This window comes from Alnus glutinosa, chromosome 7, assembly GCF_958979055.1.
Source record: "Alnus glutinosa chromosome 7, dhAlnGlut1.1, whole genome shotgun sequence".
Taxonomy (NCBI): Eukaryota; Viridiplantae; Streptophyta; class Magnoliopsida; order Fagales; family Betulaceae; genus Alnus; species Alnus glutinosa.
This window is the reverse complement of record NC_084892.1, coordinates 29,177,878-29,200,210: the sequence shown is the minus strand read 5'-3', so window position 1 is coordinate 29,200,210 and position 22,333 is coordinate 29,177,878. Positions and strand designations below refer to the sequence as shown.

General features: G+C 35.9%; 1 protein-coding gene and 1 pseudogene across 2 annotated transcripts; both read left to right on the top strand.

Moving 5' to 3' along the window:
• The first annotated feature begins 1,145 nt into the window (after positions 1 to 1,145).
• LOC133873677 (regulatory-associated protein of TOR 1) lies at positions 1,146 to 21,500 on the top strand. Of its 2 annotated transcripts, none has more exons than XM_062311421.1 (23): positions 1,146 to 1,864; positions 4,126 to 4,228; positions 5,127 to 5,209; positions 5,299 to 5,457; positions 5,553 to 5,669; positions 5,780 to 5,931; positions 10,997 to 11,151; positions 11,261 to 11,405; positions 11,487 to 11,565; positions 11,733 to 11,834; positions 12,499 to 12,582; positions 12,674 to 12,784; positions 14,493 to 14,846; positions 15,017 to 15,203; positions 15,838 to 16,449; positions 16,585 to 16,914; positions 17,036 to 17,159; positions 18,025 to 18,149; positions 18,263 to 18,408; positions 18,519 to 18,620; positions 19,077 to 19,162; positions 20,359 to 20,443; positions 20,614 to 21,500. In XM_062311421.1, exons 1-23 carry the CDS (start codon positions 1,580 to 1,582, stop codon positions 20,950 to 20,952), a joined length of 4,065 nt encoding a protein of 1,354 aa, XP_062167405.1. In that variant the 5' UTR covers positions 1,146 to 1,579; the 3' UTR covers positions 20,953 to 21,500. The 2 variants fall into 2 exon arrangements, with proteins under 2 accessions (XP_062167405.1, XP_062167404.1); XM_062311420.1 differs by having other exon boundaries at positions 5,296 to 5,457.
• Positions 10,022 to 10,129, top strand: LOC133874403 (U6 spliceosomal RNA; annotated as a pseudogene).
• Positions 21,501 to 22,333: the final 833 nt, after the last annotated feature.

Genomic DNA, 22,333 nt, shown 5'->3' with positions numbered 1-22,333 from the left:
TGGCTTTGAGGCAGAAAAAAAACCATTGATCTTGCTGAATATTTGTGAAAAGATTCCTATAAAAACTATAAACTACACCTTAAAAAGCTTCATCCACGCGTCCTATTCTCCCTCAAGTTTTGTCACTTGCTTTCCACTTTCCAGTGCTCATGACAAAAAGTTCACGGGCTCTTCGTCGTATCAACATTCCATTCATCATACTATAACACTGGTAAACACATCGATCCCATGAAAAAAGATTAGACAAAAAAAAAGAAGAAAAAAACAAAAATACTACATGTGCACAATTCACGACCTTTACATGTATAAAAGCATTGGTTCCTCACTATATTGTAAGAAGTTTTAAATTTGACTTGTCATTTTGAAATAATAATGCAGATGTGACTAACATTTTTTATTTTTGTTAATTTATAAGTTGTTACACATGAAAGATAAAAGTTATTAGTTAAATTATTATATACTTTTAAAACACGTAAATATATAATTTTCAAATGAAATTTTTATGTCCTCCAACTCATTTGAGAGAGAAAACCTTTGTCGGATACATAAAATATAATACTAAACAGATACTGCTTTTTAGCTCAACGTGAGAGAAAAAAAAGAATAAGAAAGCAAGCAGAGGAAAGAATAATAATAATAATTATATCCACTTGATTTTTTTTATATATATTTGTTTGTAGAATGCGATTCTATCTGTAAATGTATCTGAGGGTACGTGTTTATTTTCCGCACATTGAAAAATAAAGAAAATTTTCTTTTAAATTAGGTAAAAAAAATTATTTAATTTAGTTTATTAAATTAACATTTATTATTAAAATATGTAATTTTTAATGGAGCATATAATTTTTACGTGTACTTTTAAGTTTAATAGACTGAAGTTGATGAATTTTCTCAAGCTTCAATTTAGTGGTGGAAAACTTTGTTCTTGAAAAATTATATTTAAGAAATAACAGAAAAACCAAAAGTGCAAATAGATGGCAGTGATTGTAATTAAGAAAAGGCTGCTTTCTTTCCGTGTAGTCCTTTCTAAATCTGGAAGTAATCTGAAAAAAAATAGGAAATAAATCCGAATAAAAAAAATATACAAGGTAGAGAGAAAAAGAAAATAAGCAAGACAAACACAATATGCACACCAAACGCAAGCGTATACGCACACGCACACGCACACGCACACGCAGAGTCTTATTCATTTCCTTCACAAAAGCCTAATTTTGAGAGATTTCGTTTTTTCGTTGTGCCGCCACTATTCTATGCGCCTCCATCATCCGCTTCCGGGCCTTGGGGTTCTAGGGTTTTCAGAGCTCCTTCTCTCGTTTTCTAGGGTTTTCCGAGCTGGATTCTCTCGCTTTCCTCAGGCGAATCTCTATGCGCCGCTGGTTCAGCGGCTTTGTTGATTAGGCTCGCTTCTCCCTCTCTCTATAGATATCTTTCTCTCTGTATCTCTCTCTCGGAAATCTTCCAGATCGTAATTATCTCCAGGGGAGGAGCTAGGGTTTGATTGGTTCATTTCTGAATAGTATGGTTGTTCGATTAGGGAAATCGGTTGTTTGGCTGATTTGAGGGGGTCTGGGGAATTTGAATGGCATTGGGGGACTTGATGGCGTCTCGGTACTCGCAATCTTCAGTGGTGCACCTGGACGAGGTCGCTTCGAGCCACGAGGACGGGGATTTGTTCTCGCAGAGGAGGGATTCGGATACTGCTAGTAGTAGCCACGGAAATGCCACGGCTTCCACCACGACCAGCTTGGCGTACTTGCCCCAGAATAAGGTGCTGTGCGAGCCTCGGCACGAGGCCTTCGAGGGTTGCGCGCCCACTGGCCCCTCGGAAAATGGTTTGGTCTCGAAATGGCGGCCTAAGGACCGCGTAAGCTCAGTCTCTCTTGCAGCTCCGGTTTTTTTTTTTTTTTTTTTTTTTTTTTTTTTTTTTTTTCTCGTAATCGTTGAAAGTGTGGCAGAAAATGATCTCATTATTCATTTCAATTACGAAAATATGATCAAAATTAAAACCTTTATCTGGGGAATCTTATGCTAGGGAATATGGGCTAGGTTAGGTTTTAGTTCTATTAACTGATAGAAGCGGCATTACTCAAATCCATTTCTAAAGTATTCGTTGATAGGCTGTGTAGCAATTAGGTAATTGGTTCTGTGGTCTGGAAGTTGAAGTTGGGCTGCTAATTTTACTTTTTTAGTTTTTACGTTCATTGTTGGTCAAAGCATCGGTGTGATCTGTCCAATTCCAACAGATTGGGATTGAATCAGGTCCTTATCATGGGATGTATGCGACCATTTCGAGCATGAAACTCAGGAAAGAGCTTGCTGGTTGCCTAGATGTCAAAGTGGCTGTCTTGTGCACACTTGACTTAAACTAATTTAGTAGTTATATGTATTACAATGTAATAAGCTACTAAAATTGATATCCGTAATGCATCTTTAAAATGTGTAAAGTATAGTTTTAGTCAGTTGGCTGTGTGGTCTATAAGCAATAGGCAATATATGACGTGCTCAACATTGACTTCCTAGATTTGTGAGGAACAGAGTTTCGAATTTACTCAGCTGAGTCCCGCAATGGCACCAAAAACTAATGTGTTCATAATTCAGTTCAAGTCATCCAGCTTCATAATTCACTTGATAGACTACATGCAATTAGAGTTTATTCCTAGATTATCGGACCCATGTTGATCCATGAGTTGTGCTTTAGAAGATAAAAATATTTGCATGAACTGCACCAACATGACGGGAGAACTGGTTTGATGGTTGATAGACTTAAATTCAACTTCAATCAAAAACTTTACATGGTTGGGAAGTTTGTGATCTATGGATTTTAAATTCGTTCTCGGTCTATAGTTCCCATCCATACAAATACTGACTTTTGACAGAATAGAGGATTTCCAAATTTGCTTTGCTAGGACAGTCATCTGCCTGATGCACTAGGGATGCATTAAATGATTTGGAGTTAGCAATAATTATAATTTTTTTGATAATCATTAGAAAGGGTTTGGTTAAATACAGAGCTTAGTCATATGAAGCATCTGCGCTTTCTAATGTCTGGGTGCCCAACCTTTTAAAGTAGACCCTAGCTTTGATGACATGTCTATGTTGGTTGATTTTGAATGTCTATGATGACGCTGTTATTGTTGAATGGGAATCTCTAAAAACCTTGGTGACTGCTTAAATGTGACAAAAAAATGAAATGTAAAGTATGCAATTGTCACTTAACTGCATGCTCCCAGTATCCGGATTGTTGGAGTAAGATATATATACATATATCTATATACATGCAAATAAAACTGGGAATTTGCTTTAGGAATTGTTTTGGGAATGACCAGCTTTTGTTAGTGTCATTTGCTGCACCATTAGGCGGCTAACCACTTTTTCACGTATACTTGTGTTCCTCTTTATTTACTTGAAGACTGAAATCTGCTTATCTTGGAGTTTATGTTGCATTTGATTTGCCATGAGGGAAAGAAACTTCTATTTTTCTTGCTCAAAGTGAAGATGGTATATTGGGAAGTAAGGAGCAGAAAAGAAAATGTCAAAAAATTCAAAGCGATGTTCAAAATTAGAATTGATTTGAGCTATTAAAAGCAGTTAGGGTTTTACTGTGGAAGATGGTAAGACATCAAGGCCTCTGTTGTCATCACATTACTGTTGGCATGGTGAGATTAAAAACTTTACGGAAGCGTTTGCTCAATATGTTATATCTTTGGGTAGCGTCCCATCATTGTTTGAATGGTTTTACTTATGTAGAATTTTTAAATTTATTCTCTTCTCGTCCTATTTAGAGGCTCTCTTGTATACTTCTCGTGTGTAAGGGTTGCGCCCCTCTGCGCTTTCATTGAATTGAATTGCAATATTTATCAAAAAGAAAAGAAATTAAAAACTTATCATTATGGCACTGCCTTTTTTTTTTTTTCAATGAACAATACGAGAAATTGAGGCAATATATTTTCTCTCATTCTTCTCTTGCTTAGAATATTTTGTGAAGATTTCGAGTTTCCTGCTCTCTCTCTCTTTTTATTTTTCAATTGCTTCCTTGTTTTAGTCTATTCTGGTAAATGGATTTTGAAACAATTTTGTCTTATATATGCATGTCTGTGTTGGATTAATTCCCAATTTTTTACGCAGATGAAGACAGGATGTGTCGCTCTAGTTTTATGTTTAAATATTAGTGTGGATCCACCTGATGTAATCAAGATATCTCCTTGTGCCAGAATGGAGTGCTGGATAGGTGCATTTTAAGCTGCTGATTTCCTCTTTTTTTTTTTGGGGTTATTATGTATTGGTTGTTAATGTATTGTCATTTTTATTTTCTTTTAGTTTGGTTCGTATTTTAAGGTATCTTTCCAGCTGAATAGACTTCCAAATACTTCCTGCTATTTGCTATTAATTAGTCATGTAATTAGTGAGTACTTCTTATCGTACTGGAAAATGTTTTCTTTCATTGTACTTTCTTCTTCTTCTTTTTTTATTTTTTTATTTTTTTATATTTTTTATTTTTTTATGGGATGTGCTGAAGAGGTTGTAAATAGTTTTTCCAAGATGGTTGAAACAGTCTTTGCAATTTTTTTAAAAAGAAATTTATAATAATTATTTATTTGTTAACTTAAATCTTGTTTTTGTTTCCTTAAAGCAACTAATTCCAAAGTTTGTTTAAACGGAATTAATTGTCAATGCGTTTGTCAAAGTAACTAATTGTAAAATATGTTGAAAAGGGTTTCAGTGTCCTTGTTCAGTTATGGCATTTTTCAATTCTAATTTTGTTCATGCTGGTTTGATTTCAAATTCTTTAATGATTCTTATATTCTTTTGAAGAATCCTGTGCTGCGGTTATCTATACTGTTCATACTATTTATGTATCTTTCCCATTTCTGGTACTTGTGGTTTAGCATGTTGCATTGTTTGATTGCCACAAAAGTGAAGAAAAATGCAATGATTTGGGACACCTTGTAGCTACCATTAGAATTACAAACCAAGCAAATTTGATTCAGACTTGCTTTTCATATCATTCATTTCCATGGCAATTAAACGAAACATGATGTAGAACAGGTGGAATTTCTGTTTCAAAAGTTCTCATGGCTAGAAGTCTTTTTGCTTTCTTCAATTTATATATTCTCCCATGTTTGCAGATCCTTTTTCCATGGCACCTCAAAAAGCACTTGAGACAATTGGGAAAAACTTGAGTATTCAGTATGAAAGGTGGCAGCCGAAGGTAAGAACATTTTTTGCATGTACCTGTGTGACATATTGCTTTATCTGTTCATTTTAACCTAATAATTTAACTTATTGAAACTTTAGCAGGCTCGCTATAAGTATCAACTTGATCCTACTGTGGAGGAAGTGAAGAAACTTTGTAATACGTGTCGCAGAGCAGCCAAGTCTGAGAGAGTTCTGTTCCATTATAATGGACATGGTGTGCCAAAACCAACCGCTAATGGCGAAATTTGGCTCTTTAATAGGGTTTGTTACTGCTTTCTAACATTCTTTATTTTAGATGCTCTATTGTCATTGTTAATTAGATTGTCATGTTGCTCTAACTCGTGTTTTTGTTGAAGAGTTATACGCAGTATATCCCCTTGCCAATCAGGGACCTTGATTCCTGGTTGAAGACGCCATCAATATATGTTTTTGACTGCTCTGCTGCTGGGATGATTATCAATGCCTTCAATGAGGTATTCAGCTGTCTTTACTACAAATCTTTTATTTGGTTATTTGTAGTAGCCATAATGTAGGTTATGATTATTCTTTCTGTTAAGATAACTTGTGGATTATTTCTTGATAGCTTAATGATTGGGGGGGTGCTTCTGGATCCTCAAGGGATTGCATTCTGCTTGCAGCCTGTGAAGCACATGAGACTCTTCCCCAGAGTGCTGATTTTCCTGCTGATGTGTTTACTTCTTGCCTCACAACTCCTATAAAGATGGCATTAAGATGGTGAAATTCTCGTATACTGCCTGTGTACTGGGGCGCCTTACACTTTTTTAATAAAATTGCTTTCTACTTATCAAAAAAAAGATGGTGAAATTATTTCCCTGTTGGTAGTTCAGTTTGACTATTTGTTGAAACCTTGATTTCCTTCTAGAAAATATATACTTTCTAACTTTTGGTATGGCTGCTACCTATCACTGTTGGGTTTCGTTGTAGATAATATTGTCTGTCGGTCCTGAGTTTTAAATATTATTTGTATTATTCATGGATTTTCAGTTGTGCTCATTCCCTGGCGAAACAAAATGATCCCTTTTGGGTTGATCTCTCTCGATATAATTTTTTTAATTTTTAATTCTTTTAATTTATTTTTATTTTTATTTTTTTTTCTTTTAAAACTAAGACAGAAGGACTAGTGTCATTGATGATGGGTAAGATCCATGTCATTGTGAATTATCTGTTGGTTTGCAATATTCTGGAACAGGTTGCATAAAATGAGCCATAGATGGCTATTATGATATTGTGCATGCTGACTATACTTGTGCTATGCCCTTGCTTCAACTAAGCCTTTCCGTTGGGATCTCTCTCTCTCTCTCCATTTTTTTTTTTGTGATGGATTTTTTTCTCATTGTATTTGTGTGCGTGGTTTGCTTATTTGTTTATTATTTTCCTTTTTGGTGGTAGTTATTGAGAGAACTTTCTCTTTTGTTTTTCAATAAATAAACTTGTTAGAACTGTTGACACATAATAGTTGCGCTCAATTCATGATCCTCCTGGGTATTAATCCTTAATGCTTTGGATGTGAGGAACCCACTACCACTTTTCTCTCCTCTTCTATTTGTACATGGACCATTACTTGTCTGTCGGCAAGGTAATCCTTATAAGATATACTCCTATTGAATTTATTGTTCCTTTGAGAGGGCATCATATTAAAGAAGAGTGCACTGAATCCTCTCTCTCTTTTTTTGCTTTTCCAATTTTGTCCTAGATTGTATTTTTTTTTGATAAGTGAGAAAAGTTTTATTAGAAGAAGTCCTAGATTGTATTTCACATTAATTTTTTTTTAATTTTTTTATTTTTTTATTTCTAACATCTAATCAGTACTTTCGTGAGGGTATTATGCAAAATAGAGCATAAGTTATCTTTTGTTTTTTGTTTTTTAGCATGGACACTAATTATGGCTGCCCCCTTGTGGATTATTATTTAGGGATGGGGGCATTAAGTATTAAAAAATTAGTGCATATTCTAAGAATTTTTCCACGATCACAGAAAGTTAAATTAAGAACTAAATGTTTGTTTGGTTTGGATGGTTGACTTGAGAGCATGTACACATTGAGGAATAATAGTGGGCTGCATGTCCTAAAACCTATTAGAGACTTTAATTGTGGGCTTACATATTTTCTTTTTGATTTAAAACTTAGCAAAACTTATCTACTTTGTTGTTCAGCATAAAATTTAGGTGAATAAGTGGGCAGTTATGTGTATGTTTGGTAAATTTTTTGAAAAGTGTTTTGGGTTTTTTGTTTTGAAAAAGGTGAAAATTGAGAAGTGTTCAGTGGGGGCCACATTTGAAAGGTGTTGTTTTTATAGTTCACAGGAAATTTGTTTGGCAACGTTTTTGAAAAGCAAAAGTTTGATAAGTATTTTTGAAAAGTGTGTTAGTGGTGGTGGTTACATTTGATAGAAAATCGTTTGGTAACTATTTTGAAAGGTGTATTTTATTGTTTGGAAAGAGAATTGAGATTTTTTTTTTTTACCAAAATTGGCCTATAATTTTAGTCGGCCATATAATGTAGTTATTTTTTTTGTAGAAAGGTTTCTGGTACTATATTTAGAACAAATGAAATTTAATAATTTGAAGGAAGCCTTTTTAGATTTATATGGTATTGATTATGCCAAGGATGCATCTGTAGCGGCCCACTTGGAGCTTTGTAGTGGCGCTAATCAGTGGAATGTTAGCTTTGCTAGAGTGGCTCATGATTGAGAGGTGGATATCTTTGCCTTGTTTTTCAGTTGCTTGTATTCAGCTAGCGGGAGACGGGTAGGTGAAGACAAGCTTTGGTGGACTCCTTCCAAAAAAGGTTGTTCAATGTTAGATCTTTTTACATTGTCCTGGTTCGTATTGATAACTCTCCTTTCCCTTGGAAGAGTATTTGGTGGACTAAAGCTCATTTGAGCGTGGTTTTCTTTGCTTGGTCGGCGGCCGTAGGAAGGATTCTTACCATGGACAATCTTAAGAAGCAACATGTCATTTGTAACTGACAGGAGTTGTATATGTAAGAGGAATGGAGAGTCTATAGTCAATCTTCTTCTTCATTGTGAGGTTGCTTGCCTTATGAAATGTTTTTTTTTCAGGCGCTTTTGGGTTGTCTTAGGTTATGCCTAGTCAAGTAGTTGACTTGCTTTTTGGTGGTGCTAATAGAACTTAGAGTGCTGACGTATAAAAGATGGTGCCTTTTTGACTCTTGTGGTTCCTTTGGAGGGAAATAAATAATAAAATTTTGAGAACTGCGAGAGAACGTTGGAGGAGCTTGAGTCATTTTTCTTTTGTACTCTTTCTCTTTGTACAACTGCATATATTTCTCCCTTGTTACTCAGTTATCATGATTTTCTTGTTCTTTTTTTCTCTTAGTTAGCTAGGTGTTTTCTCGTGTATTTCCTTTGTATCTGTGGGCGCATTACGACTTTAATGATATTTCGATTACTTATCAACAAAATATTTGGAGCAAATGTAGTTGTAACTTAGGGAGAAGGTGTGCACCAAATAGGTATAGTGGGATTTGCTTTCTACCTCAAAACTTTGCTGTTAAGTAGGTCTGATATTAGCTTATATAGACTATTCTTACCACATTTGATGAATTGAATTTTTTTTAACTGTTGATTATATCTTGTCAACTATCTTATTTATTATCTCTAGTTACCTGATTAATGGAGTGGTGTTGATCCTTCTATTCAATCAAGTGCTACCTTATAGCTCTTCCTGTTGTTTTCATCTACTTCTATGTCATGCGAGATTTAGGCTTGCTTTCCCTTACACCTAGGGATGTAAATAAATTAGTCTTTTCGACAACCCACTCGGTTTAGCCCGATTTGAACTCGAGCTTGATACTGTAGAAACTCACTTGATACTGTAGAAACTTGCTTGTTACTATAGAAACTCGCTCGATTAGTAAGTGATACATATCCGATTCGCTCGATAAAACTTGATAGGGGTTCGTGAGCTCAGCTCGTTTAAAGCTCGACTGGATCGCTCACCCGGCTCGTTAGTCCGACTTGTTAGCTTGTTCATATCTCTTACATATTACTAAAAATGAGTTATATAAATTTAAGCATGTATATTAGTAATTAAGTAATATATGTTATAAATTGTACTTAATACTTATATTTTTTGTGTATTAGTTAACATACTAACTAGTTAGTTCATAAACAAACATATTATCTAGTTTATTAACATATACTAAGTAAATGACTAAATGTAATTAACTATATGTTACTCGATATTTTTTTGTATTATATATATATATATATATATATATATATATATATATATATAGTAGTTAACTATAGTCTATAGGTCATTTTTTGATAAAATATATATACACACTAAATAAGCACATAGTATACTAGCTAAGTAAATATTGTATTACATATTAATTATAATACTTTGATAATAGTATTTAGTATGTTAAATAACATTTAAGTTATTAATAGTTAGCATGGAGGTTGTGCACAAACTCGGGCTTGAACTCCGCTTTGATCACACATTGAAAAATTTAATAGCTTACCTCGAGCTTTAGTTGAATCGAGCTTGTCGAATAACCTGGCTCGGTTCGGCTTGGCTTGAATGTCATTCTCAATGAGCTTGAGCTCGCCCGAGTTTTAAATGAGCTGAGCTTGAATATGCATTTTATAGCTCGGCTCGAATTCGAGCTCGACTCATAAACGAGTCAGTCTAGAAATCTTAAAACTCGACTCGGCTCGATTACATTCCTGCTTACACCATTATGAAGCTTGATGTTGATATCAGTCTAACAATGAGAAATTACTATGTGGTAGTAGAACCATGGAGGATGCTCGAAAAAAAAAAAATCCCATGGAGGTGTCTGTCGGGGCATCCGATAAAATTGGAACGATATAGAGAAGATTAGCATGGCCCCTGTGCAAGGGTGACACGCCTAAAAAAAATTGAGAAATGGTCCAATTTTTTTTCTCTTTGGGCTGGTTTGATTGTTCCTATGTATACTTTATGTGTACTTAGGGGTGCCTTACACTTTTTATTTTATTTATATATAAAATTTTATTACTATAAAAAAAAAAGAAACCATGGAGGACACTACCTTTTCCCCTTCTGTATTAGTTAGGTGGCCAATTTTCCCTTGCGCGATGAATGATGGAGGCACCCTCATTCGTGTCCATCATCAGTAGAACTTCTCCAATATAGATGAGAGGATATTATCCATCTCTCAGAGTTTGATTGGTTAAAATTTCTTACGGTTCATCTGTTGGTAACATAAAAGATACTCTATCATCTTCTAGGGTAGCAACTCTATCCTTGTATTGTTGGTGCCTATAAACAGATGCAACCATAGTTTCCCGGAGTTGCTGGGTTGGTTCTTATCAGATGATGTGATCATTTGAACTGTAAGCTTATGTGTACACATTTGCACCTTTGCATCTTGTGGTGTTAGCCTTGTCAGTTTGAATTTTGTTACCGGCTTGGTTTATGTGCGTCAATTCATAACATATATTTTGTTTGTTATGTTGTTTAGTAGTTTTTTAGTTGGATTGGGTGTGGAGCTGTCTGTGCTGCATTTATAATCCCTTTTTTAAGTGCTTGCTGGCCTTCATAATGGCATGTGAGGTATCTGTTTTGAATTTTTACTTTAGTGCTCCAAGTTTTCTGTGGTCTTTTAGCTGTTTCTGTTTTTTTTTATTTCGTGTGCAATATTCAAGCTTTAGTTATTGAGTTGTTCTGATGATTTTCAACTTTGCTTATCTGTTTACTATCTATTTGTTAATAATCCATGTGTTAATAGGCTTATCTATGTATTTATTGTTACTTTTTTTCTCCCAGGTTCTGCAAACGTTCCTTGCTTCGTGAGTCCCTTGATTATTCGCTTATAGATAAAATTCCTGGACGGCAGAATGACCGGAAAACACTTCTCGGTGAATTGAACTGGATTTTTACAGCTGTGACTGACACAATTGCCTGGAATGTTCTTCCTCATGGTAATTTTTCACTTTATAGATTTGACGCACCATAGCATGGTTTTTAGCTTTTCATTTATGGTTCTTGTTAGTGGTACATGTTGCCTATACTTGTGGTTTTGTGCTGCAGATCTTTTTCAGAAGCTTTTCAGGCAAGATTTGTTAGTTGCCAGTTTATTTCGAAATTTTTTACTTGCGGAGCGAATTATGCGTGCTGCTAATTGTTCCCCCATCTCTTACCCTATGTTGCCACCAACCCATCTGCATCATATGTGGTACGCAGAAGATACTTGTAACTTTTATTCAGCTTTGTGTTTATAAAATTCAATTGGCATACTCACTTATGCACAATGCAGGGATGCATGGGACATGGCTGCTGAGATCTGCCTTTCTCAGCTTCCATCACTGATTGAGGACCCTAATGCGGAGTTCCTGGTGTGTTCCTTGGGATTTGTTCTTGTTTGAATTTCTTACTCTGGGCTTGCAAGATATGATGAATATTGCTTAAATATTAATTGATTATGAAGAATGATGCTTTTGTTAACCATAATTATACTCTTTTCTTTTGGTTATCTTAGTAGCATATGTTTATTTTGTTTCAGCCTAGTCCATTTTTCACTGAACAATTGACGGCTTTTGAGGTATGGCTCGACCATGGATCTGAACATAAGAAACCGCCAGAGCAATTGCCCATTGTCCTTCAGGTGTGGCACTTGTCTTGCTCCTTTTGGGGCGATTCTTTGGTCATCCTTCCTATTTCATGGTGTTATAATTTTCTAGGATGTATGTGCACTTACATGATTTTTTTTAAATCCTCTGCTGAGTCCTAATTTCTTTAGTTCTTGGTGGGTATGTTTTGAGTCATTTACTGCTCTGATGGAAATTTGAATTAGTATGTCTATTTGTTAGGGGCGTAGTCTGTAATTACAGTGTAGTTATATTAGAAAATTGTTTTACCAGTGCTAATTCTGGAAGTAACTACTTAAAACGACCTGGAAAGCTTGGTTAGTTTTGGTTTACATTTTCTTACATTGGAGACGACAACAGATTTGAGCCTACTAATATGCCTATCATGTCATGGGCATGCAAATAGCTTTGATTGGCAACCTTTTAACGTGCTGCCTGCTCCCCTGGAATGATTACTATATTTTTAAGATCATTTTTTTTTTCTTAATGCATTTCCTTCCCCAGCTCAATTCTTGCTTCTTTTTTTTTTTTTTTTTTTTCCCCCTCTGTGCAGAATGGAGTTTTGTTATTCATCTTAAAAAAGAAAAAATAATGGAGTTTTTTTCTTCGTTGGGTCAGTGTTTTGGTGTTTATACTATTCTTTGCTTATAATAACGAGTCTGTAAACTTACTTTCTTGCAGGTTTTGCTTAGTCAAGGCCATCGATATCGGGCACTGGTTCTTCTTGGAAGATTCCTTGACATGGGACCCTGGGCTGTAGATCTGGTAGTTGTTGGTAACTTTGTTGTTACTTCTCTCTTTCCTAACTTGGTGTTTAATATCATGATTAACTTGATGACTTTCCTGCTTGTTGTAGGCTTTGTCTGTTGGAATATTTCCATATGTCCTGAAGCTGTTGCAAACAACGACACCAGAACTACGACAAATTCTTGTTTTCATATGGACGAAGATTCTTGCACTTGATAAGGTATACCTAAATCTGCTTCATATTATTTCAGCTAATTTAGTTTGTTTATCAAAAATTAAGTTGCTATTTTTTAAATAGAATTTTTTTTTTGATAAGTAATTTAAAATTCAATAAAAAAGCGCAGAGGGGCGCAACCCTAATACACGGGAAGTATACAAGAGAGCCCCTAAACAGGAGGAACAACTAATAAATTAAGAAAGTCTACAAAAGTAGAAACACCTAAGTGGCAAAGATGGGGAGCTATCCATAAATATAGCGTGTTAAGAAGACGCTTCCTTAAAACCACCATTACAGTCTCGACATCTTCAAAAAGCCTCGCATTCCGCTCCCTCCAAATGCTCCACAAAACACAGTGAGGAACTAAACGCCAAACATTTTTTGCTAGGCCATGCCCTCGAAAAGCACCCCAAGTAGTCAACAAACCCATCACCGATTGTGGCATGACCCATTCAACTCCAAATAAAGAAAACACAAAACTCCAAAGCTCACGGGCGGTGTCGCAATGAAGTAACAGATGATCAATAGACTCCCCCTTCTTTTTACACATACAACACCACTCAATAACCACAATATTCCTCTTTCGTAGATTGTCATGAGTCAAAATTTTTCCTAAAGCTGCAGTCCATACAAAGAACGCCCAATAAAATTATTTTCTCTGATATTTTATGAGCTTGGTAATGGCTGGAATTTTTTTTCGAGAATTATGTTTTCTCCACTGAAAGGACTTTTACCCTTTTCTACACACATTCCATATGTGAGAGAATCAACCACAATGACCTGAATCCCTTTTTTAAGTATGCTTCGCATATGAACGAACACCAGGGTCTAGTAATGTTCTTTTGGGTTTAAGAAACAGAATTTCAGTGTTAGTGACCAATGTTGGAACTTGTCTACTTTATTTAGTACAACTTGGATTTGAACTCGGTTATTTAAAATAACTTGAGTTTATAGTTTCATTCCAAGCCCAATAAAGCAAACATTATTTCCAAATATTATTAACGTTGTTTATGTTGCTACGGTTTTGGGTTGATGCTATGTTATTTTGTTTGGTTTTTATGAACCAACTAAAGCTCACTTTTTTTTAGAGATGTGGAAAACAACTTCTGATAAAAAATCCATGATGCCGAGAGAGAAGATTACTATGACCAGCCTTCATATCACATCATCCATATGATTTAGATATAAACACCTTTTCAATGTTTAGTAATCTTCATAGCAAATTATGTTTCCTTCACTTTGTCTGCTTGAGAGGATTATATTATTTATACCGTTTGGTTCAGTAAGATTACTTCTGCTTTGAATTAATGTGAAACTTTTGAACGTAATATGGCAAGAATTAAGTAGATTTCATGGTAGTAGTCTTCACAGTTTCAAGCTAGTCTTTGTGAGGAACGTGGTCTAACTTCTATCACTATTTTGCTATTAATTCTTTAACCAAACCCCACCCGCCCCCCCCCCCCCCCCCCCCCCCCCCCCCCCCGGGGGGGTGACCCCTTTTCTTGCAGCCACTTTTTGTTAAAGCTCTTTTTTTAATATACATCCACTTTATATTTACAAAATGTTTCCTCTGATCAAGGTGTTTCTCCTGTATACTCCTTGTGTACCTTATTATCGCTTTTCACTTTTAATGTTATTTCGATTACTTATAATATATATATACACACACACACGCAAAATGTTGATTATGTTCTGTCTTGTGGGATGATAGTCATGTCAGGTTGATCTAGTAAAGGATGGGGGACATATATATTTCATTAGATTTCTTGATAGCATGGAAGCATATCCAGAACAGCGTGCAATGGCTGCATTTGTTTTGGCTGTGATTGTGGATGGGCACAGAAGGGGCCAGGAAGCTTGTTTTGAAGCTGGTTTGATTCATGTCTGCTTGAAGCACCTTCAGGGTTCAGCACCAAATGATGGACAGGCTGACCCCTTATTTCTTCAGTGGCTTTGCCTCTGTATGGGAAAGCTGTGGGAGGATTTCACAGAGGCCCAATTAATGGGTTTGCAGGCAGATGCCCCTGCTATATATGCTCCTCTATTGTCTGAGCCCCAACCAGAGGTTTAACATCTTACTTTGAGAGCTATTTTTTCTTTTCTTTTAAGTGATCAGTGATTTTCATTTTGCAGTGAAATTGAAATGTTTAATTAATTGTATTATCCATCTTTATATATATATATATATATATATATATATATATATATATATATATATATTTTTTTTTTTTTCAGGTTCGGGCTTGTGCTGTTTTTGCGCTTGGCACCCTGCTTGACATTGGGGGTGACTCGTGTAGAGATGGTGCTGCAGTTGGAGGAGATGAAGAATGTGATGATGATGAAAAGATTAAGGCTATTGTTAGAAGCCTTTTAAGTGTTGTTTCAGATGGAAGTCCACTGGTTAGGGCAGAGGTTGCTGTGGGTATGTGAATGGTCATCCATTTTCTGTATTCATCCAGTTTGGTTGTCTTTGGCATCTTGATTTATTTATTTTTTGTTAATTACGAACTTATTGTTATGATTGGATGAAAAGTGTGGAGTCTGGATTCTTCGAAATGATTTTGAGGGGATTTCTTTTTATAAACTGAAGTAGGCCAAGTTGGATTTGGTGATAAATTGAGAAACTGGTCACTTGCTCAATTGTCTTTTTAGCTGTCTAAAAAAATTTTCAAACCATTATATGGTGATTTCTTGGGGTTTTTTTTGGGTTAGCTGAGTTGTTCCAGTGTATACTACCTGTGTACTTAGGGGCACCTTACACTTTTTTAATAAAATTTTCTTACTTATAAAAAAAAAATATATCTTAAAACTTTATACGTCCCCTCTTTTCACGAGCAAATACTTGGATCTGGCCAATGTTGTACCTCACTCTTCATTTGTGTATACTCTTAACCATTGTATATTTGAGTCTGGAGTATTAGTAGTTTGTTTTTGCTTCTTTTTCTTCTATTAAAATAGTTATTATTGTTGTTACTATTATGATAGCTTAGAATTATAACTTCTGTTGATATAAACTTTGAAAAGTAACTAAACCTGGTTTTCTTGTTTCTTGATAGCTTTGTCTCGCTTTGCCTTTGGCCACAACAAGCATCTCAAGTCAATTGCTGCTGCATATTGGAAACCTCAGTCTAATTCTTTGATTAATTCCTTACCTTCTTTGGCTCATATAAACAGCAGCAGTAGTGGATATAGTAACTCAAACCAGTACATGCCACACGCAAATATTGTTTCATCCCAGATTGGTTCTCTGTTGAGAGTCAGCAATGACAATCTATCAGTGGTTCGAGATGGAAGGGTCTCCACCAGCAGCCCTCTTGCTAACTCTGGCATTATGCATGGTTCTCCTGTGTCTGATGATTCATCTCAACATTCTGATTCCGGAATATTGAATGATGGTGTCAGTAATGGGGTTAACCATTCAAGGTCAAAACCACTAGACAATTCAATGTATTCACAATGCGTGTTGGCTATGTGTACATTAGCCAAGGATCCATCTCCACGCATAGCGAGTCTTGGTCGACGGGTACTGTCCATTATAGGGATTGAGCAAGTAGTGGCAAAACCTTTGAAGTTCAGTAGTGGTGTTCAGCATGGTGAAGCAACAACAGCATCTCCAACTCCTCTTGCTGGATTAGCTCGTTCATCTTCATGGTTTGAGATGAATGGAGGTAAATTTTTGTTGTGAACAATTTGAGATCTTTGACTAAAATTTGTCCTATTTTTTACTTCTTTGCCAATCATTTTTTTTTTGTTGTTGCCTTTTTATGCTTTAAATCATGATTTGCTTATGCTGTTGTTGCCAGGTCATTTGCCTTTAACCTTCCGAACTCCTCCTGTCAGCCCTCCTCGACCTAGTTATTTAGCTGGAATGCGAAGAGTTTATTCTTTGGAGTTCAGGCCTCATGTGTTAAATTCTCCAGAGACAGGATTAGCTGACCCGCTTCTTGGTGCTGGCGGATCATCTGGGGCTTCGGAACGCAGTCTGCTTCCGCAATCAACAATCTACAATTGGAGTTGTGGCTACTTCTCCAAGCCACTACTTACTGCACCAGATGATAGTGACGAAATACTGGCTAGAAGAGAGGAGAGGGACAAATTTGCATTTGAGCACATAGCAAAATGCCAGCACTCATGTGGGTCTTTTTTCTTTTAATTAAATTCTCCTATTCCTTTTATTATCTGTGTAGGCTTAGGAAAAAATTATGTTATAGTTTTTTGATTGTGGAACCAATGTGATTTTTATTTCTTGGTCAGCTGTTAGCAAGCTTAATAATCCAATTGCTAGCTGGGATACAAAGTTCGAAAGTGGTTCCAAAACAATACTGCTTCAACCTTTCTCTCCTATTGTTATTGCTGCAGATGAGAGTGAACGGATCAGGTATGCAGCTTCCATTTATAATTTTTACTTGAGGAAGGCTCTGAACATACTTAGTATGGCCCGATTACAAGAAATTGCATGCTCTGATGATTATAAAATTATAGGTGGTTCATATTGAGCATTTTTTTTTTTTTAATAAAATAATTCATTTCATTGAAAAGCGCAGAAGGGCGCAACCCTAGTACAAAGGATGTATACAAAGAAAGGCCCCACTAAAGGCGAAAAGAAGAACAAAACTCCACAAAATGAGAGAAATTAGAAAAAGAAGAAATATTAAAAGCCCATCCAATGAAAGAGGGATTTGGCCAAAATGTTTTTGAGCTCGTCCTTCGACTTTTCATGATCTTCAAAACATCTTGCATTCCGCTCTCTCCATAAGGTCCACATTAAGCACAGGTTCATATTTGAGCATGAATTAATATCTATTGGAACCTGGCATTCTCTCTCTGCCTCTCTCACTTGTCTCTGCTATGGATTTGATAATATATTTTTGATTGTCATTTTACACATCACATTACAAAACGTCAATTTCAATATTCTAAGAATAGGAAAAAGGAAAAATAGTCAAAAAAATCTTGGACAATTATGTAAATGGGTTGATTTTGTATCTTTCATAAATTCCATGCGATAGAAATCAGAATTTTTGTCTGCTTGATTGTTTGTTAGTCAAATGGCCCTAAAATTGTTTTTGTTTTTATTCTATTCATTTTTATTTTGCATCTTGTACAATATGATTAGATGGGTTCCAACCAATTTGGTCGCTATTACTTTGGTGATTGAAGCTTCATGAGTCCTTTGTTCCTTGCGTTGTGATATCCCAATCTGTCTTTCTGGGATATTAACATCTTTGTTTGTTTCTTAACAGGGTATGGAATTATGAGGCTGCTACCTTGCTCAACAGTTTTGATAATCATGATTTTCCTGAAAAAGGAATTAGTAAGCTCTGCCTTGTAAATGAGCTTGATGACAGCTTGCTTCTTGCTGCTTCATGTAATGTTATTTACTTCTGTTTTAATTAGTTTCATGATAATTACAGAGGATTCTTTGTTGTAATGTCTGAAATTTTGAGTCAATCTAACTTCTGATGTGTGCCTATAATGTAGCTGATGGAAATATCCGAGTTTGGAAAGATTATAATCTGAAGAATAAACAAAAGCGTGTAACTGCATTCTCTTCAATTCAAGGCCATAAACCTGGCGTGCGAAGTTTGAATGCTGTTGTGGATTGGCAACAGCAGTCCGGATATCTGGTGCATATTTTTCTTAAAAAATCTACTATTTCTTGACCTTATTCTTATGTTTTGGGCTTATATTTTAAGGCTCAGTGTTGATAAAAAAAATTTCAAAATTTTATCATTAGTATGCTTCTGGCGAGATATCATCCATTATGCTATGGGATCTGGATAAAGAGCAGCTTGTTAATTCCATTGCTTCAGCATCTGATTGCAGCATCTCAGCATTGGTGAGTTTTACCAGTTCCTCGTACTTGTTTAGTCATGTTATGCGGTAGCTAGATCGCTAAATTTATGTTGCCTTGTTTTATTAAGTTGAAATGGCTCAAACACTGCAGCATCTCAACGTTCTCTTGTATATTTTCTTATTACCCGGGGCACCTTACACTTTTAATGATATTTTGATTTCTTAAAAAAAAAAAGGACTCAAAACATTGTCTGTTTAACTTTAACTTGCGCTGGGTTCACTGAATAAGGTAAAGAATTAATTGAAAGTTACAAATTCGGGAAACATACTGCATTTTCAGAAATGAATGTAGATACATTTTTTGTTTTTTCTTTCTCATCAAGATCTGTTGTAATTATTTAATATTCTTATTTGTCTGGTTTGTGTTTTCTTGTTTGCTATAGCCATTGGAAACATTGGCACTTTTTTTGATAATTATTCTAATCCATGACATATCTAGGCTGCTTCTCAAGTTCACGGGGGTCAATTTGCTGCTGGTTTTGTGGATGGTTCTGTCAGACTCTACGATATTCGAACACCTGAAATGTAAGCTTTTACATGGAATATTTTTATGGCTTACTGGAAATGTTTTACCTGGTATAGTGCATCCTTTCCATAGTGTTATTAAGTAAAACTCATATGCAAGATGGTAATTTTCCTGGCTCATATGGGAAGAAAAGGTGGCATATGTACATGCACAAACACATCACAGTACACGTCCAAACATATTGATCTTTTCTTTGTTCAATCTTCTTTTGAAAGTATTCTTTTGGTATGTCAATTACTCCCACAACAGACGAAAGTTTGGAAATGCCATGCATTTAGTGAAATAAAATAAAAATAACAATCTTTTGAAATTACAATACAATAACGCATCAATTATTATGTTTATTTTGCTCCATTGAAATATGTGTCATTTGCAAACTTTCATACTGTAAGATAGAGTACATGTTATTTCCACACTGCTGTGGTGGTAATGAAGTCTATATTGAGTTTCTGATTATTTCTACAAAGTTTTAGTCATGGCAAGTGTGGTTGTGTAGGACCATGAATGGCTGTAGATTTTTTTCAGACCTGATAACTGCTAAAGTAGCTTTTTTGAGCATTTTGTATCCAAACTCTTAACACCTAGCCAGACATGAAATATCAGATTGTAAACTTCCTATATTGTCCTAAAACTTCGTTGTGACTTAACCACTGTAAAATCAGATGGGTCAAGATGTTTAGTTCTTTCCTTGTTCAAGATATTGTTGTAAGCCAATTTATTTTTTCCTTTTTTTTTTAAAAAAAATAAAAATAAAAATTTGGCCAGCATGATGGATATATAAATGCGTATTAATTGTTGTTGAGACTTTTTTCCCAATGTTTTCATGTGTGATGGATATTGACATGTATTTTAGTACCTCCAATTCAAAATGTTGCCATCTGTAGTTTGTTCTTAATGCAGATTTTATTGGTTTAGGCTAATGGATTTCTACATTGTTGGTGTACGTTATTTGCATGGTAATTTCATTTATCAGGCACATCTGAAAGATTAGATGCTATTTGGGAAATTTGACATGTTCAATACATGAATTGGGGGTTAGGGAGTCACTTATATGTCGCTGTGAGATTGCTTGATGTTAAAGTTAATAATTTGTTGTTACTGGTTCTCTTGTTCATCTATCTTTTGCCTTGTTATCTGTTCCTAATATTGTTTTTGAGTTTGACATTTGTATGTACAAATGTGTTGTAATTCCTAGGCTTGTCTGTACAACGCGGCCACACAAGCAAAAAATTGAGAGAGTCATGGGGATTGGCTTTCAACCTGGGCTTGATCCAGCAAAGGTAAACCGAGCACCTTTTCTGACATGCCTGTTTAAACAAACATATTAGGATTATAGTTGTTGAGGTCTTTTAAGTGAATTCAATATTGAAATCCTTGCTCCTCTTGATGATTTCAATTTGACATTTTTTTTCTGAGAAGGTAAATTGTACCTAACCTTCACTTCTGTCAGATTGTCAGTGCATCTCAGGCAGGTGACATTCAGTTCCTTGACATCAGAAGTCACAGGGATGCCTACCTCACAATTGATGCCCATAGGGGCTCCCTTGCAGCTTTAGCTGTTCATAGACATGCCCCGGTCATTGCCAGTGGTTCAGCCAACCGGCTTATCAAAGTATTTAGCCTGGAGGGTGTACAACTAGGCACCATTCGATACCAGCATACCTTCATGGCCCCAAAGATTGGTCCTGTAAGCTGCCTTACCTTCCATCCCTATCAAATATTGCTTGCTGCTGGTGCTGCAGACGCTTGTATCTCTATCTATGCTGATGACAACTCTCAAGCAAGATGACATGCGTATTGTCTCGTAATATCTGTATTTGATTTGAGGGACACGAGCGCTTGAGACTTCCATTGAAGTCTCGGATGCAGTGTTTCTGGTGCGTTTGGATCACATGCTACACATTACGTCTCGCTAATTCCTGTTCGCTGTCGATGTACCTTGAAATATTGGTAGGGCGCTTTCTACCAATAGTCTATGCGATACATTCATTCGCCCCCGGCATAGAAGGGTCAAGGCTGTTGGGAAGAAAATGCTGCGCTTTATTGGGGGCTTTGGCAAATAATATGTTACATAGGTAAATGCGTGTAAATATTTTCTCATATATATATATATGTATGTATTTTTCCATTTTGGTGTGTCCAATTGTTTCTTCAGTCCCGTTCATTCTGTAAATGCAGCATAACACTTTTTGCCCAGGAAAAAACTAAATGCATCACACTTCCGTTATCATAATTCATTTGTTGCGGATAGTGCTGTGGGTTGTTGGCCCTGAAATGCAGGGGCTTCAACTCACACACGTTCGTTAACATTTATGATATCACTTGGTTTTTCTTTCATTGACGGTCGTTTACCTTGTGCTTGTTGTATTGGGTTGTTAGAGCTTGTGTCCCATGTCTTTTCAGTTTGTAAAATGCTAGACTTGTAATTCTTATACTACTTTTTTACCTGTAAACACGTGTCAACATGTGATTGAATGGTGTTAAAATATTCTTCCTTGCACCCGCTTGCCGTTATTAATGGCCTGGGCCGTTTCCCTGCCGTGCAGGATATCTTGGAAAATTCAAATCCGTAGTCTAACTTGTCATTTTTCATATGTTTTAACTTTTAACATATAGCAACACTAGAATCCAGAAGAGCTAAATATTTAACACAGTTTTGTCTGAGCAAAGACTATTTTTCTCTTCATTCTAATTGTAAATTGAAGGCCGAGTACTTCTGGAATCAGTGGATTTCTCGAGACTAAAAAATACGTAAGATAGCAATAGAAAGCAGCAGCAAATACACCAATGATCTCTAGCTCAAATGATACCTTCTCCCTTTCCTGCAATAGAACAACACAGTAAATACTTGAAAGTCCGCTAGTCTATGACGCTGTATAGTGATAGAAAACAGCACTAAATACTCGAAAAGTCCGTTTAAAAATATGGTATTTCAGTGAGTTCGAGCCCACCCTCAAATTCCTCAACACAAATACTGTACTCTCCGAGCGTTGTGGTCCGGATGAGATATGAGCCATAGATAACGCCAGGGCCTTGCCCTTTGACGCCACACTCACCTATCTTCTCTGTTTGTCTCTGTATCTGCATCTCTTTCTCACACTTCCGTGTTGAGTTTGATCCACCATGTCCATGCTCTTGACTCCGAGCATTGCCGCTTATGCGAGTCTAAG